Below are 19085 nucleotides of genomic sequence, written 5' to 3' on the forward strand. Positions count from 1 at the left end.
ACCAACATGTGTGTGTCTGCGTGCTTGTGTTTGTACTGGAGTGCCAAACGTGGGATGGATCCGCACTGCTACAAGGCTCTCCCATCTCTTAAACATGCTGAACAGCAATGACAAAACCGTTAGAGAGCTTGCTAGTGCTTCATTCTTTTTTGACATGAAGCATTGCAAGGTCCCTCTTGCTAGCGAGTCTGACCCAGGGTTTCTGGGCTTCCGGAGGAAACCCAATGGTAAGACGGACACACACTCTGCTGGGTTTGGGGCCCGGTCAGATTGGCCTGACCTAAATGACCTATGAGCTCGGACAGGAGTACCTCTGGCATGGGTACGAGCTGACTCTGAGACCGTTATAGTGTCAGAGGATATTATCAGTGACCAGCTCATAAGTGTAAGAGCAACTGTTGGGTACAGAGACTGTGTGCATCAGTTAGCATCTGCTAATGCTCTGTGGCTCCTGATGGATTTACAACAACTGAAACAACAACAACACTGGACCAATTTACATTTACATTTACTTCACAATGTGTCTGCTAATACTCCAGATGTTGTTGTTGATGAGGAAAGCAGAGCAGTCCATTTTAGTGGTTGCTTGTACATTTGATTTCAGGCTAGAAGAAGCCTTCCTCACTAAAGGCACTGAAGTATCAGCCCCTGGTGTCAGCCACACTTGGCAACTTGGCTACAAGTGTAAACTTTTAGTTTTTATATTATGTCCATAGACTAGTGGCAAGGGGTCTGCAACTGGCAGGAATGTCAATATTGTGAGCAAAGCAGCTTGCAAGATATTGCTCCATATCAGCAGTAATAGGTAGCCGCCATATTTGGAGGCGGCGCTGCTACCTGTACCCCTAATAATCCTGCAAGTGTCCATGTCATTATTCTGTACTATGTGTTTATAGTGTCCATGTCATTATTCTGTACTGTGTGTCTGTATTGTCCATGTCATTATTCTGTACTGTGTGTCTGTATTGTCCATGTCATTATTCTGTACTGTGTATCTGTATTGTCCATGTCATTATTCTGTACTGTGTGTCTGTATTGTCCATGTCATTATTCTGTACTGTGTGTCTATATTGTTAATGTCCTTTATTGTCACTTTGGTGTGTGCACATGAATAATAGTATTAAATGTGGGTGCGCATGTGTGTGATTGCGAGTGAGTGTGTGCATCAGTCTGTGTATGTATGTGTGTGCATGCAAGTGTATGTGTGTGTGTCTCTGTGTTAGTGTGTGTGTGTGTGTGTGTGTGTGTGTGCATGTATGTGTGTGTGTGTACAGGGAGTGTTGCTGTACCCATGTAACTGCTGAGTGCTCAGGATATGTGGAGCTCTTGGCATGTTCTCGCTACAGACAGAGATGTATGTTCATTAGCGTTCCTGTCCCACGTAACCCCAGGGCCCCGCCTAGTCGAGGAGGTCTGCAGTCATTATGGTAACTCTTTAAATAATTAAATGGCAGGGAATGAGATGAGATTTAGTACAGGGATTAGACCTGACAGGTTAAATGAATTATACTGGGGTGATTCCCTATTGAGGGGAACCAGCACCTGCAGCCAAGACCCCCCACGCACCCCCTCAAACCCACCCAGTGATCTACTTTCTCCAGGTCCACAGCCACAACGATTAAATATGAGGTAAATTCTGAAGCTCGAGATCTTTACATCTTCATTTTCTTTGCAGGATTCAAGCCAATTATGATTGCAATGCATTCGTACACAAGGGAATGCAAGGCAGGTGAATTAACTTTGCAATTTGTCTCTTTCTATCTTCCAGGACCATCAATGACTCATTACTATTTCAGTCAATTCAGGAAACGGCTGAAATGACTCCAGGAATCCTCGCGGAACATAACTACCAGTTTTCTCTTCATTTCCTGAACTGGGTGAATTGAAATGCGACTGGCCTCAACCCCGTTCTCCGCACAGCGATGCAGCCAAAGGTGCCGAAGGAAGAGTCGCTCTCCTACCCGAGGAAGAGTGATGGCTGTCGTCTTAATGCATGGAGCGTACGGCACTCTCTTACCTAAACATCCTGCGAATACGTAAACCAAGCAGCTCAAAACACCAGCCTCGGTAGTCTTAGCATCAGCGCAACATGTAAGGGCACTCGATAAATCATGGGAAAGTATTCTGTACAGCAGGGATCTGCATTGTAAGTGTAGTATATGAATGCGCACTATATAATCCAGAACATAAGCGGAAAACATTTTCCTCTCTGAGAGCACGATTTCTGACTCAAACATATTTATTGTGAATTATTATTGTTCATTCTTAAGTACATTACGTTACATTAATGGCATTTGGCAGACGCTCTTATCCAGAGCGATAAGTCCTTCATACTTTTTGTATTGATAGTATTGAATAAGCACAATTCCTGCTTTTGGAGTTCTTTATATCATGACTTAAAGTATTAAAGTTTTAAAAAATAAATATTGTACACCACCCCTAATGTACAAAATGTTTTATATTTGAAACAACCACTTCCGTAAACAAATAAAATATTCTATTCCACTACTACTGTAAACAAAGTAAATATTGTATAGGACCACTGTTGGGTACAATTTAAATATTGTATACCATGCATATAAATTATTGTGTACCACCATTGTCTGCTGCTGCAAGTCTTATTTTTTTCTAGCCAACGCAGTGTAAACCGTGGCACAGAAAGAATCTTATGCTACAGCATTATCCACTTACACGCCTGTTTGGGACACACAATGTTCTTCATCATGTTAGCTGTCAGAAAGCCATGCATGCACGCGCCAACAACCACCTTATAAATCTGTAATGCTGTGCTGATCGGGGCATTGGGTGGGTTGGGGGGGGGGTTACGGAAGCCCTGTTAACATGTACTTCATTCACCACAATGTTTTTCATTCAGAAAGTAAGACCATGGCCATTGAAACAACGTACTCACCTGCTATTAAGTATACGGCTTGTATGCTCAGTAGTAGGTGAGTAAACTGCTTCAGTCAAAATAATTTATCTGTTAGTGACCCCCCCCCTCTCAATCACAGTTTAGCTCATTGGCGCTGCATGGAGGCAAGTGCTTATCTTGCTTTTTCAGTGTGCTATTTTTGATACGGCAAGGCTGTGGTTTGCTGCATAGAAGAGCCCGGGCTGGAAGACGGAAACAGCCTGATTCCCTGTGGGTGGAGGGTGATCTGAAACCCTTCCTGTTCCTCTAGATCAGTGCAATCCCAGAGCTTATCTCCAGCCTCCACCCTGGTTCTCTAACCCCACTTCTCCACCCCGGCCCTCCATTACATTACATTATTGGCATTTGGCAGATGCTCTCATCCAGAGCGACATACAATAGATTAGACTAAGCAGGAGACAGTCCTCCCCTGGAGCAATGCAGGGTTAAGGGCCTTGCTCAAGGGCCCAACGGCTGTGCGGATCTTATTGTGGCTACACCGGGATTAGAACCACCGACCTTGCGTGTCCCAGTCATTTACCTTAACCACTACGCTACAGGCCACCCCTCCATTCTGGTTCTCCACCCTGGTTCTCTAAGCCCAGTTCTGCATCCCCAGTTCTCTACCCCAGTTCTCCACTCTTGGTTCTCCATTCTGGTTCTCCAACCTGGTTCTCTAACCCCAGTTCTCCATTCTGGTTCTGTAACCCAAGTTCTCAACCTTGGTCTCCATTTTGGTTCTCCACTCTTGGTTCTTTATTCTGGTTCTCTAACCCAGTTCTCAACCCCGGTTCTCCATTCTGATTCTCGGTTCTCTGCCTGGCTGCATGCTCTACATAAAAAGTATTATCACATTTTCCTAGCTGTAAACATGTTTGTATGCCTGCTTTACAGTGAAATACTTATCGACATAGATGTCAATCACATATTCAGAAAATTGTTGACACCCACAGTTTTTTCTGTTCAGGTTTCAGCAGCTCGGAAAGCCAACCGTCACAGATCAATACAACACGGAACACTGCCGGCACCTGGTTGGTCCAAGAATACTTTATGCAAATGAGTAACACACCTACTCCACCCATCTCAGAACAACACACTTTTTCAAAACTGTGAAGTAGGCGGAGCCAGGCTGAAATGTAGAGTGCAATAACTTTTTAAGATTTGATATGTTCGACATCTGGGGGGGGGGGGGGGTCACACTAATGGCTCCAAAAAAGGTTAAACACTTCAATTAACTTCACACAGCAAGTTAGCGAAGTGTTCAGCGCTATATATAACACACCGTGATCAGGCTCAACAACTCCCCCTGGGGGACACTAGGTGGAAGTGAGGGAGACGCCGCTATGCCGATCGCTAAATCCGCCGTAAAGATGAAAGAGGGATCAGGAAATGTGGGGTGCTCACTTCGCTAAATCAGGTTTTCTCCCAATCACCCCCCCTCTCCGTCTCTCCCTCATGCTCCCCGCTCTTTCTGCTTTCTCAGTAAAATCCGAGCCTCTCCATTCCCTTGCCTCCCTCTCTCTCTCTCCCTCTCTCTCTGCTACAGTTGTTCTCACATATTAAGTTGCTGGTTTGAGGAAACAGAATTAGCTGCTGGAATCTCTCACACTTGTTCAGTTTTCTCTTGGGGGGTGGGAGCGAGAGATGGGGAGAGATAGTGAGTGTGCGAAAAGAGAGTGAGAGAGAGAGAGAAACAGCATTGCGTTTGATCTTTCTCTCGCTGTCTTCTTGGACATGTGTCTGTTCCCCCCCTCCCTATCTCTCTCTCCCTTACTCTCTCTCCTTCCCTCTCTCTCCCTCCCAGTGTGTGTATGTGTGTGTGTGTATATGTGTACTGGAGAGCAGAGCTCCTTACAGGCCAGTAGGAGGGAATTAAAGCAGTGTGTTCGATTTGCATCTTGCACCTCATGCTGTGCTGTTGAGAAGACACTGCTGTTCCCATTTCACTTCATATTTCTTCCTTGGATTATTTACAATTCCGAGCTGCCGGATACGAGCGTGGTCTCAGAGAGGGAAGAGAGGTGTGTTCATGTGGAGCTCAGGTAAGGAACATTTCATTTTTTAAATTCATATTCATATATTTTTTTAACTTTGGCTGTGGCAAGTAAAGTATGCTTTTCGCAATCATAGTAGATCTTGCTTACATACATGGCCTTGAAAAAATCACGATACCATGTTACACAGGTGATTTAATTATCTTAAACATACACACCTAGACATTGGGCAATGTAATGAGAAAAATGTATTTATTAAAAACATTATTTCTATTTTTTCCAGCAAGTGCACCTTGCTAAAATTGAATTTACAAAAGAAGGGCAGAAAGTGAAAAAGTCACCTTCTAAGTTATGAACAATCATAAAGGGCTACATATTAAAATCAGGATCAATAAAAGTATCTTGGACAGTAAAAGATTTTAATGTAATTACATCACAAATACAGTCGGGTTTGGGCCTAAACAAACTAAATTAAAACACATGGAAGCTCCAGAGCCCCATCCAAACCCTTCCATCCCACTGACTCTCATGGAAGATGCAATTAACCCATGACCCCTTGACCCCAGACCCCAATTCAATCACGTTCACCGACACAACTTCACTATTGTTTGCCTCTGCATGGAAAACTTCATAAATGACTGATTCATTGAAGAATTTCTGTTCCCCAGTACTTGACCTGTGAGGTTATAATGGCATTGATACATTGAATTACATCCACCATTGATTTAGAGAGACACTCTCTGTCCAATGTAACACACCTGAATTGTTCATGGCCGTTGTCCACTGGGCTAATATGATGAAGGCTCAAAGATACAGCTGCAACATTTCTCCATCTTACAGCCGAACCAGTAACCTTTACATCGGAATTATATGCTATTTCTGATTGAGTCATATAGGTGCATTATTAGCCTCAGGTGGCTACGCTGGGCTGTCCCTGGAACCGGATGACCTATTGATGGGCATGCTGCATTCAGTGTTTATTTTCATTGGCAGTGCTTGTTTTTGAATCACAATAAAAATGTCAATTAAAGCGCTGACTGGGATCCAAGCATTTTGGGATTTGTAATTATTGACAAACAACACCTTGAGCAGCATCCAGCTGCAGATGAGGGACGTTGGGTTAGGTTCGCTAGGGGGAATCAAGAAGAACTTTAATATGCCAGGTGAAACAAACTAAAGCACATTGCAGTTTAGCTACTGAATCAGTTGAATAGTTGAGAACCGTTTGACTCAACTTAGCTGTATGAATGTCACATGACCAGACGAGAGCAGTGCACCCTGGGGAGGTTGCTGATTGGCATTCAGTATTGAGATGTAGCGGCTACTGTTCATGAGGTGAAGGTGAGTATCCAGTGACTATGAGGCCAGGCCATTGAGACTTTTCATAAATGTGTGAACACACTGTCTGTAAGTAAGACAATTATATTTAATTTAGTCTCAGACCAAGCCCAGATGAGGACATATTCTGTAGTAAGAGTTAATTTGCCTGGGGTCTTTCCTTTGGAGCATATTTGCTTCTATTATCAAATATTAGTATATTGTTCAATATATTGTATTTTCTGCCTGTGCATACAGATTCCTAATTCATTATTAATTTGCCTGTTATGTGAATGACAAAGAGCAGTGTTCATAATTTCACGGTTAAGTGGTGGCTGAATGGACTCCGGACTGGTCATTTCTGCTGAATGTGTGTGAGCTGTGTTCTCTGGGTGCTGACAGACCGACCTTAAGGTGCTGAAACCATCTTTAATATGTCCTTCCGCCAAATATGCCCTTCAGGTTCGAATCCCGTTCGGGGGACATTCTGTCCCTCTCATAGCTGTTGTATCACTCAGTTTTTTCTTGTGTGTGTTGTATTTTTGCTTGTTTTTAAATTTGAGTTCTACTGTTGCGGTTTATAAATCAGTGATCTGGCATTAAATTGCAAATGGTTCCAGGTATAAATACTGCTTATTGGGACACTACACTTATAAAAAAGTGTTTCTTAAGGGGATTCAGAAATGGTTCTGTGGCTTGCATTCAAAGGAGAGCCCTTTTTATTTCTTCATGATACCCTCTATTGTAGGTTTAGAAAGTGTGAATGCTCCCAGATTTTTTTTCTTCTGAGAGTACTGTTTAGGATACATGACCATAAATGGTTAAAACTTGGATTGCCATCCAATTCCCTGTGGGGTCACTGTAGGCATGCATTGGAAAAACAACATCACCGGACTAATTATCTGACTATGGATCAATTGTGAACCTAAAGAAAGCAATACGTTGAAAAAAATACACTGAGTAGAAGGAGGAATGTTACATGGAGGAAAGGTCAAAGGCTTTGCGTGACCTGGGGAAATAGATACACTGAACACGAGAGTCAGCTGCAGAGTTTACCTCATTAATGACACAAACAACAAACCAACAACATTTACTGTACGCAGAAGAGCAACAAACCAACATTTACTATATACAAAATATAAACAACAGACCAACATTTACATGCACATTTTTTTTCAAATAAACAACTAGGGGGAATCCGGCGTCTGTGAATAAACAGAATTGAGCATCATTCAAAATTTGATGGATACATTCCACTTGAAATTTCAAAAGTTCATTTACTTGTATTTTAAAAATGGCAAGGAATGACAGAAATGGCCACAGAGAAGACAACAGACGGTTATATTTTGCACATATAATGTTTTTAAAATAAAACACATCCAATCTAAAAGTTATTATAGTCGACACTGTACCTTATGATGCCTTATGGTACAGCTCATTCTCAGATGGCTCCGAACAATGATCTTTGAGGTTGAATTCAACAGTCCAACTGCATTTGTCTCAGATAATGCAAGGTACAATTTGTAAGCACACAATGAAAAATCTGTCAATAGCTTTATGGGGTCATGAGCTCAGTGTACTTTGAGTAGATCTGGGGAAATGTGCGCCTCTGCAAAATGGCGGAACACAGGAAAGTACTGAGGAAGAAGTGTGATGCAGTTAAAAAGTAGCTCAGCGGCAGAAACAGCCTCCAAATAAAGGATTATTTTATGGAAGAGTGATAAAAAATAACGCGCTCAGGGAATTTATTAGAGCTGTAAAGTCAAGGCCGGGTGGAAAGGACATTGTGCTGAAGTTTTCCTCCTGGGAGTCAGAGTAGAAATCATTCAATTCCCATTTCCGCCTGGAACAATAACTACCACATTAACAACACAATTATAAAGGTAGCATCGGTTGAAGGCAGTTAAAGTGTCTCCAGTGAACTGTGCAATGATAACTATACAAAAGACATCATTAAGACCACTCTCTGGACTTTTTTAAGAGCATCAGTGCAACATTTCTAACCAATCTGTGTGCCGTACATGTTCGCAGGAAGTAGGTCTGTGTGTATGTTCACTGACAGGTCTGTTCTGAGGAAGACGCTTGTGAATGATGGATGTCTTGTCGTTATGGTTACGGTTGTCATTCCCTGCGGACACAATGCTCTAGAACTAAGGTTTTCTGACAAGATTGTGACGTAACACAAAATGGCGGCTTCTGGAGGTGGTGGCATCGTGTGTAAGGTGGCGGTCGCAGACAGGTTTTGGGGGGGTGGCGGGCTGGGAGGGAGATGGACGCTCTGGGCCCCACGTCCTCAAACACAGGTGTGAATCTGTCAGTGACATGCGAGAAAATGGCAGTCTACAGTGATATTTCTCACTTACCTGCACTCGTGAATGTGCGGAAGATCCCAGATTTCAGCCCTCACACAGAAATGACTACAACAAACAACACTCAGTCTGCCAAATGATTTACTTAAGGATGGATATGTATGCAATATACACGTCTTTTTGTTAAACCATACAGTAAAAATGTTGAGCCTTGCAAATATTTTTATTAATGAACTTTACATACAGTTGATACATGCATGTGTAAAACCTAGGTTTAATCCGTAATCATTTTGGGTTCAAATACATAATTTGGAAGTATTTGAATCCAGGTCTGATTATTAGACTATTTGTTAAATCAAGTCTTATGTGCAAGTCTTGCACATTCATTGTTTGGGCAACGCTCCCGGACACAAGAGCAGTATCTAACTGACACACAGACTCCTGCGATGCCTTGGAGAGACAGACTGAGAGTTAGACATAGTTCTGCGGTCGGTGTTGCACAAAGGGAAATATCGTTTCTGGCAGTAAATCAAGCTCTGCTTCTCCTTTGTGACACAGTCTCTAAATTCATCGCCATAGCGTAGACCGAAGCAGGGTGCAGAGAATGTGCTGCTGCTACGCAATTGGCCAGAGCGCCCTCCAATCCAGTGCCTGCAGAGTTAGAGGACTGGCGTGACCACTGGCTGGACACATTTGGGGAAATTCATTGCAAGGCGAGTTCAGCCCCTTGAAAAGGTGTTTGGTACAATCAGCTAGTGATCTATTTGCAAAAGGTCTAATTTCAAGGTGACATGGTACAGCCTTTATACATACTGTATCCTATAATCAAATAATCAAATAATGTCAAAAAGATAGATATTTATAAGACAATTTTTTAAAACTTATTCTCCACTAACCTCTCTGACTAACAAGCCTTTTTTTTCCTGCAGAACTGCTGCTCACTGTTTTTTGTTTTTCACGCCATTCTCTGCAAACTCTGTTGTGCATGAAAATCTCAGCAGATCAGCAGTTTCTGAGATATTCAAACCAGTCTGGCACCTACTATCATTCCGCGGTCAAAGTCACTTAGATCATATTTCTTCCCCATTCTGACATTTGGTCTGAAAAACAACTGAACCGCTTGACCATGTCTGCCTGCTTTTACGCATTGATGTAGGCTGAATATTTGCAATAACAAGCTCATGTACAGGTCTACCTAATAAAGTGATCACTGAGTTTATGTGGTGTCTTGTATACATGTGAGAGGTGTTTCTGTGCGTGGGTGCGCATATATCAATATGTGTGTGTGTGTGTGTATGTGTGTGTGTGGAGGAGAGTACAGTTGCATTTCATAACTGTATTGTGTTATCCATCCTGCGTGTATTACACAACGTTTTGCACTGAGGTACCCTCCTAAGGTCCATTTATGTCAGAAATAGCTGTGCTATTATTGGATAATATATCTTTATTCACACCCCCATCTGAACAACTAATGATGGCACTTGTTAATATAAAGTAAAATAAGTTCAGCAAGTGTTGTATGAGGATGAGGAATGAAAGTGATTACTTTGGAAAGAAGTACAGTTAGGGCTTGGTTTAGAAAGAGCTACATTTAGGGGTTACTTTCGAAAGAGGGTACATTTTTAATTGAGTCCATTACAAGCTGATGTGTGAAACCAGCAGGGATGTAATTGCTGAAGCAGTGGACACCTGGCCGTCTGTGCTGAGTGAAAAGTTCAAAGACAAAGAAAATGGCCGCCAGCCAAACCTGCGTTGTTCACAGTGTTTGAGAAACCTGACAACCTGGTTCCTGACAGTACTTCTTCTTTAGTCCGTATACGCTCATATTCAACTTTTACCCAGTACGAATTGCTGAACCACCATAAGGGCGTCAGCAGAAACTCCTCCTGCTTGTCCGTTTGCCACAGAGACACACGGAGCAGTCTTGCTGTGTCCACTAGGGAGCAACAGACACCTTTGAAAAAGGAGCGAAGATGGCGGTATTTGGGGGGAGGTGTGAGGAATCATGGGGGTGAGGAATCATGGGGATGGGGTTGGGGGGGTGGGGTGTATTGTAATCATCACCGGCGATAGGACAGAGAAAGGGGCTGTGTGATGGATGGTTACCATGGCGCGCGTGACAGCGCAGTCAATAGGGAGGCTGGGCTCTGCGTGCTCAGCCAATCAGGGACGAGCTTGGTGGCATGGTGCTGGCTGGGAACGTCTGGAGATGAATGTCATTGACTGGAAACAACGGCGGGAGAGACTGATACCTGGGGAAGAGCGGGATTACCGGCATTGCGTCTCAGACACCCCCCCTCCAGTGATCTCATCCTGCCCTGTTCACATGCATCCCCCCAACACTGGGGAACGAGCTGTGCAGCATTTCATGCATTTATTGCACATGTACATTTGTGTACATTTCAAATGTAGTATGGGTTTCCAACCAGCTTGTTTGTATTGGTTTATATCTCTGTGCCAAAAGCAAAGCAACCAATGCCTCCACCATTTTGTATGGCTAAAAGTGCAGTGAATTGTCCACCAGCTGGCAGCTGTTTCAAAAAGTAGCTTGAACTGGTCAAACCATGTCAAGTTGGGAGCTGGTCTGAACTGGTCAAACAGTTTCAAAACATAGCTTGAGCTGTTTTTTTCATATTTTTCATATTTTCAGGTTTCATATTTAGATTTGCAGGTCTAGTTCCCTACCACTGTTTTGATCATTGTTAATATATTTCGTTATTTGGGTGCCATCTTGTATTCTCATGCGTAGTCGTCATTTGGGTGATGGACAGCAGCCATTTTGTGCCAGAACTGCCCCTACAGATCTGCTTGAGGAGGGCAGGTAAAGATTATTAAGCCAGTTAAAATGGTGGATGCTTTTTAATGATATGTTTTAGGGCAGCAGTGTCAGAAATAAGTTGTTTCAGTTATAGTTATGGTCTGTATATAATTCCTATGCATCCTTAAAGTAAGGCTTATGGCCCACTTCAAGTGAAGTCAGTCTCAAACATTTTCCTGCTGTTTATAATTTCATGCTCCAGTAACATATGTATATATAGCATCATAATTGTATTGCATTTATATTTAACCTCTGTATTCTGTTTACTTATTAGCACTGGTGAAACTGTTAGCCTGGTGAATTATACCCAGGACATTATGAATTTTAAGCAATGGTGGAATACAAATTTAAGCAGAAAACAAACTATATACAGTACATTTAAAATAAACAGTTGGCATTTACCTCTGCTAGATCACATTTAACAATGCAAGTTTCAATCATTTTGTGCAGTAAAAAAATGCGATTCATATACCATGTGACATAAAGTGCGTTTATCTACAAAAAATTTAAATGGAGGTTCTGTTTTCATGGAGTAGATTGTTATTCATTGTTTTGAACGGACATTCTCAATTACATTTCATCTTTATCTGATTATATTCAAAGAAAGCCTATTGGTAAAGAGAAAAAGCAATATGAAGAATAGAAAAGTAAAACAAGAAACAAATTACTACAAATTACTATAACTTTTAGTAAAAGTTTATGACGTGTCAATTTGACAATTACATCGTAACTCTCATCATGGAAAACTCTGTGGCAGTAATGACAACCAAACTTCAGCTGATTAGGAATCCTGAGAACCAGTTACGAACCATATGAAAATGCAGGGAAGCAAGAAGGACTAAGCATAATGAACAAATGCCTCTTCACTAATAAGGTGAAGGCACATGACTGGAACCCGCAAGGTTGGTGGTGCAAGTCCCAGTGTAGCTACAGTAACATCCACACAGCTGTTGTGTACCTTTGAGCAAGGTCCTTAACCCCACATTGTTCCAGGGGGGATTGTGCCCTGCTGCTGCAAGTCGCTTTGGATAAAAGCGTCAGCTAAATAACTGCACTGGATGGAGGAAACTCTGCCTTTGTCCCTTTCTGGTTCGCAAAAAATAAATAAATAAAACTCAGTTTCAAAATAAACACTAAATTAACTAAAAAGTAAAACCGGCAGGGCAAGGCTCTCATTAGGGCTAACCATCAGGCTTTGCAATGACAGGCTGATGCAGGCAAAACTATGACGCAAATAATGCCTCAAAATAACAAGACCAAGCAAATAATTCTCAGGTGACCCTGAACCATCAGAATTTCTAGCTCTAATCTACTTTTTCTGCCATGAGGTCTCACTGCGAGAAGGTAGGACCAGAAAATCAACCAGGTGTGCACGTTATGGGTGATTATGGGCTGGCCAAGCTGGTCTAGCTGGGTATGGGCTAGGTATTGACTCTTAATGACCAATTAAGAGCCAGTTCCCACACCCTGAGCTGCAGGTGAATCAAATCACCCTCCAGTCAACCCAGTGGAAGTTTCCTCTGCTGCAAACCAAAGAATGACATTGCAAAATTTTATAAACAAGCTGTACAAACTCAAACAGCACCACACAATATTACACACAATGCAGAGACAGCCACCAATGCCAGGGCAGTGTGATGGTTATTTGTGACTCTTCAAGGGTCGGATTAAAGCGCATAGGAGAATTATTCTGTTCTGTTAATTTTACTGTAATTTCTGTTCTAATTATGCTGAACACCCCCTTTGAGGGCCAGCTGTGACCTGCACTTGCTCCAGTGCTATTCCCCGTTTGAAACCCCAAACTTGGGAGGAAGCAGAAAAGCAGTCCAGCAAGCCTCATTAGCATCCTGTGCTCATATCACTGCCACAGCTGTGGAACACGCCCTTCCGTTCAGTTGTAACCCGGTTTGGAGGGGGTCCATTTCACTATTTCAGGTAATTCTAACGCAGGACCGTTCAGCAGGTTACCACACCAACAAGGCATAGTCCATAATTCAGCTCCAGAGCCAACTCAACAGGAGAACACACGTTATATGTACTATCAGTGATTTCATTGCCATAACCCACTGCAACCTAGGAAATATGTTGGCAGCTCTATAAGGCAATGGCCCATAAATGCAGGTGTGATTTCCTACTGTGTTGATCAATGTTTTACCATAGCTTACAGTATATTTCCATCAAACAATCAATCAACAAATCAACCAACCAACCAATAAGACAATAAAACAAGAATTGTTACAGTAACTGTTTGTTCATTTCATTGTTTGACTGACGTGCATAGAATATGTTTTCCACAGGGAAGTAGCAAATATACATTGCTGAGCAAATGCAAAAAAATACTGTCCTGAGTAGAAAAGCAAAACATGACATCTGGATAAAAGACACAAGACACAAAATACAAGTATCATAAACCTCCTGTTTGCATGTCATTTCTCAAACCTCTGGTCATATTTTTTTAAAAGCACACATGAGAAGACAGAGAATTAAAACTCCTCCCCCTTCTCTCCAAAATTGAATATGCTATCCACCCACTGCAAGCTTTTCTGGGTCAGAGCCCTGTCTTAATTAGTGATGCCAGGCCTTAATTAGTGATGCCAGTAATATCAATGGATGGTTTTTAATTACTGTAGAGTCTGCTAATTAGGCAGTTTGTCTGATCCTCGGCTGTAGCAGGCTGTGGAGAGGTGTGGAGCTTCTGAACTCCAGAGTAATGTAGCAGAGCCGTAATGGAGGGGTTCATACAGAGTAATGTAGCAGAGCCGTAATGGAGGGGTTGATACAGAATAATGTAGCAGAGCCGTAATGGAGGGGTTCATACAGAGTAATGTAGCAGAGCCGTAATGGAGGGGTTAATACAGAGTAATGTAGCAGAGCCGTAATGGAGGGGTTCATACAGAGTAATGTAGCAGAGCCGTAATGGAGGGGTTCATACAGAGTAATGCAGCAGAGCCGTAATGGAGGGGTTCATACAGAGTAATGTAGCAGAGCCGTAATTGAGGGGTTAATACAGAGTAATGTAGCAGAGCCGTAATGGAGAGGTTCATACAGAGTAATGTAGCAGAGCCGTAATGGAGGGGTTCATACAGAGTAATGTAGCAGAGCTGTAATGGAGGGGTTCATACAGAGTAATGTAGCAGAGCCGTAATGGAGGGGTTCATACAGAGTAGTGTAGTTGAGCCATATGGAGGGGCTTTACTGCATTTTACAGTCTCCTCAGAAGTTTCTTGGTCAGACACCTGCAAGAGCTTTATTGCTTTTGACCTCTGCACTAAGGGCAACAACCGGTGGAAAGACAAACGTGAACTGAAAATGCAGATGCAGAATATTCCTCACTTGTTTCCCACTTAAGACATTGAACACATCATTGTGCTCTGTTTCAGTGGAACGCTATGGGATTGCTAGCAGTCTGGTTCTGAAATCTGGCTTTTTTAAAGGTATGTTGGCCTGGAGTGCGGTTTGCATTGCACGCATTTACATTCACTGAGGGCCGGTGCCAGCAAATGCTTGACCTTTGCAGTTGGGGGTCTCTCTCCGTCTCTTTCTTTGTTCTCCTCGGCCCTGTGTTGTAAAAGCTCTGAGGCGACATGCAGGACCTTCCCCATCCAAAATCGTGTTAAAGGGCATAACCTCACCCCCCGGGGCGGGGGGGAAGGAGCGGGAGCCTCCGTGATGTTTTATGCGGTTTCCGATACCGCTGTTTGGGTCCAATACTGCCGACTGCCGCTCGAGTCCAATACCGCCCTTACAGTCCAATACGGCCGTCTGGCAGGCACTCCAGCGCGATTGATGGCGATCGCACATTAACACGCTTTTCGTTGAGTGCAGCTGAAGAGTGACTTTTATTTCACGGCGGGAGGAGATGGATGAATGGCCAGCTCCTCAGCCAGAGGCCTGTGTTGTTTTCATAAAATAATTTTTTGTGTTAATAAAGCATTTTGGTGGCTGCTGTGGTTTGTGTTTAAAATCAAAGCGCTTATGGGAGTCTGCCCTCCTAAAGCACGTGCGTGTTCCCCCTGCGATTACAACAAGTCTTCCTTTTCTCCTCAGACTACATAGCCTTGCACACACACACACATACACACGTACTTGCACACACTCACACTCGCGCATGCACATATGGCTACCTCTTTAGGTAGCCAGGCCATTCCTGTACACATCTTGGTCTCTAAATGGAGGATCATAACCCTGTTAAAATATCACCCCAGGATACCAAGCCCACACACACACACACACACTATCCTGGCAACAGATTGTGAAATTTAGTATGCAGAGAGGTAATGTTTGAGAGGGCTCTACTGCTGGACAGTTATCTTTGTGAAACACAAAGCCTCTGGGCGTTGAGATGGAAGTACCTTTAATATGAAAAAATAAAAGGTAACATTTCATTTCAGTGAGGAACAGGAAAAAGAAAGCGGTGACTGCTGCTTTTTTTCCCAGTGAATCCAGATTGTACAATAAAGTGCGCTGTATAAATAAAGTTATTAGTATTCATATATGTCATAAATATACTTTTTTATATACTGGAAATAGACTCCATTTTGGCTCAGAGTCATGTGCTTAGTTGCACTAACTGCAGTGCGTCCCAGCGGGGTACTGTAGTGTTGAAGGCAAAGGGGAAATTATACGGCATCCACATCTTCACAAGTCTCTCGCAACAACAAATGCAATGCGTTCAGCCATTTTAGCGCCGTTTATGGGCATCGTAGAAGGAATGGGATGTCGCTGCACGTATTGCCTGTATGCATGAATTATGTCTCGGTGGTTCATTACCACAAGAGGAACCAAAACCAGCACGATGTGCAAATGTGGTGAAGCTGCTATCGAGCTTGAGAGGACGCGGGGCAAAGGCTGTTCCCGGCTGGTGCCCGCTCATGCCACTGGCTTCAGCTGGCAGTGGAAGACCTCATTACGGTCAGCCCATCCAGAGCCATCAACCAGGGGAGTTAAAATTAGGATTTAATTAGCTTGTTGTCACAGCAACTGGGTGGAAGAGTTCGGGAGCGTGTGGGGTTGTACATATCCGTGGGTAAGTGCTTCACTGTATGTTTAGAAACAGAGAGAGTGGTGTCCCCACTAGTTTGTTTCATTGCAGAGACCAGAGAGACAGAGTGATATAAAGAAAGAGAGAGTGAAAATAAAAACGACACCTCCAAATTTTACCACACTCCCTGATAAACAAAAGTGACCCTTTCTATTAGGTCAGGTGCCCCACTAGCTGCTTAATATGTGACAAAGTCTCAGCGACGCAGAAGCACAACAACTGACCTTGGCAGTTAATTATTATTTCATGTTTTATATCATATGGTATACATATGAAAGTATGTGTATGTTGTTGTTTATGTTGTATGTGCGTAGATGAGTAGTTTGTAAAGGTTCCATATTGTGAAAATAACATTTCCCTCGCTATGTGAATGATAAAGGAGTTGAAGGTGTTATAAAAACACTGTGAAAGTATCAAAATGCACAGTCCCCAGATAAATCCACACAATCCGTATGAAGAAAAAGTGCACTTAATTGAGCCGTTTGGACTTCTGTGAAGTTATGACATCACAACGATACGCTTGTGTTCTTCAGCACGACCCGTCGTGTAGCCGGAACGAGACCGAGCGCTCGCCACAGACGGTGTTCATTAATATCAATGAGCCTTAAAGACACAGTCACTAAAACAGCCTGTTCTTGGTAAAGCTTGTGAGAGGGTGCTGGAGAATGGACATGCAAAACTGGATAGAGATTGTTTTTGGTGCTTAAAACCAAACAAACCCAAAATTTAAATTAAATAAATCATTGGAAAGGTGTACAATATGGGATCTTTAATTACTGTCGTTGTTCTTTGTAACATTTGCTTTGCCAACACAATGCATGTCATGCACCTTGAAATTCAAAAATGGTTGGCAAAAAGAAGTAGAGAGAGAAAGAGAGAGAGAGAGAGAGAGAGAGATTCCAGTAAATAAACATGTCCTCAGAATATCAGCATGGTTGGCTGAAAATCATTGATTCTGTCTGACATGCCGTTCTGCACTCTGAGGGTGCTCAGAGTGAACAGAAACAGTCTTTCTTCACATGACACGGTTCAGGTTTTTCAATTTTCGCTTCATATCCCGCATATATTATTTCGACCGGAAAGTTCTGTCAGACCTGGGCTCTGGCATAAAAAATGATATATCAGGCAATACAATCACTGAATACACACTGCTCTCTGACTTCTGCCATCACGATTTGTGAGAGAACTATAATACAGATAATTCTCACATATGATAGGGGCCTCTACTCTATTTAAAGGGCACCTAGACTGAGAAAAAAAACAGGAAGTGAAAATGTGGAATGGGAGAAGCAGATGTGTTTTGGTGGGTAGGTGTATTCATTTGTGTCTTTAGTGAATGCGGAAGAGAGCTTTTGATGTCTAGTCTTGATTCTAGAATTTACAATTGCCTTTGGAGACAGTGGTGTCAATGCAAATTAAGCTGTCCATCATAACGCTTGCAAAACATTGCAAAAAACCTGGGCATGCCCAAGTCAACAGTTTGGTTCATTGTTAACAAGAAAAAACCAACTGGTAAGCGCAATTATGTCAAACGATCCGGTAGACCGATAAAGACTGTAGTAGATGACCGAAGAATACTCTCTATGGTGAAGAAACGCCCCCTGACAACAGCCTAACAGATCAAAAACATTCTCCTGGCTGCAGGTGTAGGTGTGTCAAATCTACCAGACGCAGAACACTGCACCAGCTGGACTACAGAGGATGCACTGCGAGATGAAAACCACTGATTGGCCTGAAGAACTGAAAGATGAGACAGTTTGTTAAAAAAGCACCTAAAAGAGTCCCAAGAGTTCTTGTGGACAGATGAGACAAAGATTAAAATGTACCAGAATGATGGAAAGAGGAAAGGGTGGAGAAAAAAAGGAAATGCCCATGATCCAAAGCGTACCGGCTCATCCGTGAAACTTGGCTTGGGCGTGCATGGCTGCCAGTGGAACGGCCTCACTTTTCTTCACTGATGATGTGACTGTGGAACAATTAATTCTGAAGTCTACAGAAAAATGTTCTTTTCTCAGATAAAACCAAATGCCTCCAAACGTATTGGACGGTTCTTGTTGCAACAAGAACATGCTAGAGCAAAACTAAGTTTTTGACGGCCAAATAGTGGAAAATCCTTGACTGGCCGAATCAATCACCAGATCTGAATCCAAATGAACATGAACATGAAGAGGAGACTGAAGGCAAAAAACCCAAGATGGCTGCAGTAGAGGCCAGGCAGAGCATCACCAGGGAAGATACCCAGCGTCTGGTGATGCCTATGCATCGCAGACTTCAAGCAGTCATTGCCAAAACAACCAAATATAAAAAATAATTACTTTATTCTATTCTATTTTTGATGCCCGAAAATGGGGGAGACTATGTACAAAAGGTTTTAGAATGTCTAAACGGTTCATCCGATATGGATGAAAACACCAAGGTCATTGTCATTGTATCCTTTCAAACTCAAAGTGCTAGAGTACAGAACCAAAAGAACAATGAATTACTTATGAATTATTCTATAGTAAATATAAAAGGGGCCATAATCACACAAAAATGAAATGTTTGTTCTTTATATGTGGCATTTAGCAACACATGCTAATCCACATAGTGTATGATTTTTACAAACCTCCTGCATGTGGTTGCCCTGTCCTCTGTAGCATTGTCTGCTCTGGTCAGACCGGTAGTCAGCAGGGACAGTGACAGATAGAGGGAGGGT

General features: G+C 42.6%; 1 protein-coding gene across 3 annotated transcripts in view; it reads left to right on the forward strand.

Annotated features, from left to right (window-relative positions):
- The first annotated feature begins 4634 nt into the window (after positions 1–4634).
- LOC133110077 (zinc finger protein 385A-like) overlaps positions 4635–19085 on the forward strand; it is a 108267-nt gene continuing 93816 nt past the window's right edge. For 2 of the 3 annotated variants that reach the window (XM_061219951.1, XM_061219949.1), the window contains exon 1: positions 4635–4953. Coding sequence is in view for 2 of the 3 variants with exons in the window: in XM_061219949.1 (XP_061075933.1) it covers positions 4941–4953 (13 nt within the window). In the remaining variant the exon portion in view is untranslated. Of the gene's footprint in view, positions 4954–14729; positions 14784–19085 lie in introns of all 3 variants that reach the window. The other variant, XM_061219948.1, reaches the window with a different exon arrangement.

This window comes from Conger conger, chromosome 14, assembly GCF_963514075.1.
Source record: "Conger conger chromosome 14, fConCon1.1, whole genome shotgun sequence".
NCBI classification, from domain to species: Eukaryota; Metazoa; Chordata; class Actinopteri; order Anguilliformes; family Congridae; genus Conger; species Conger conger.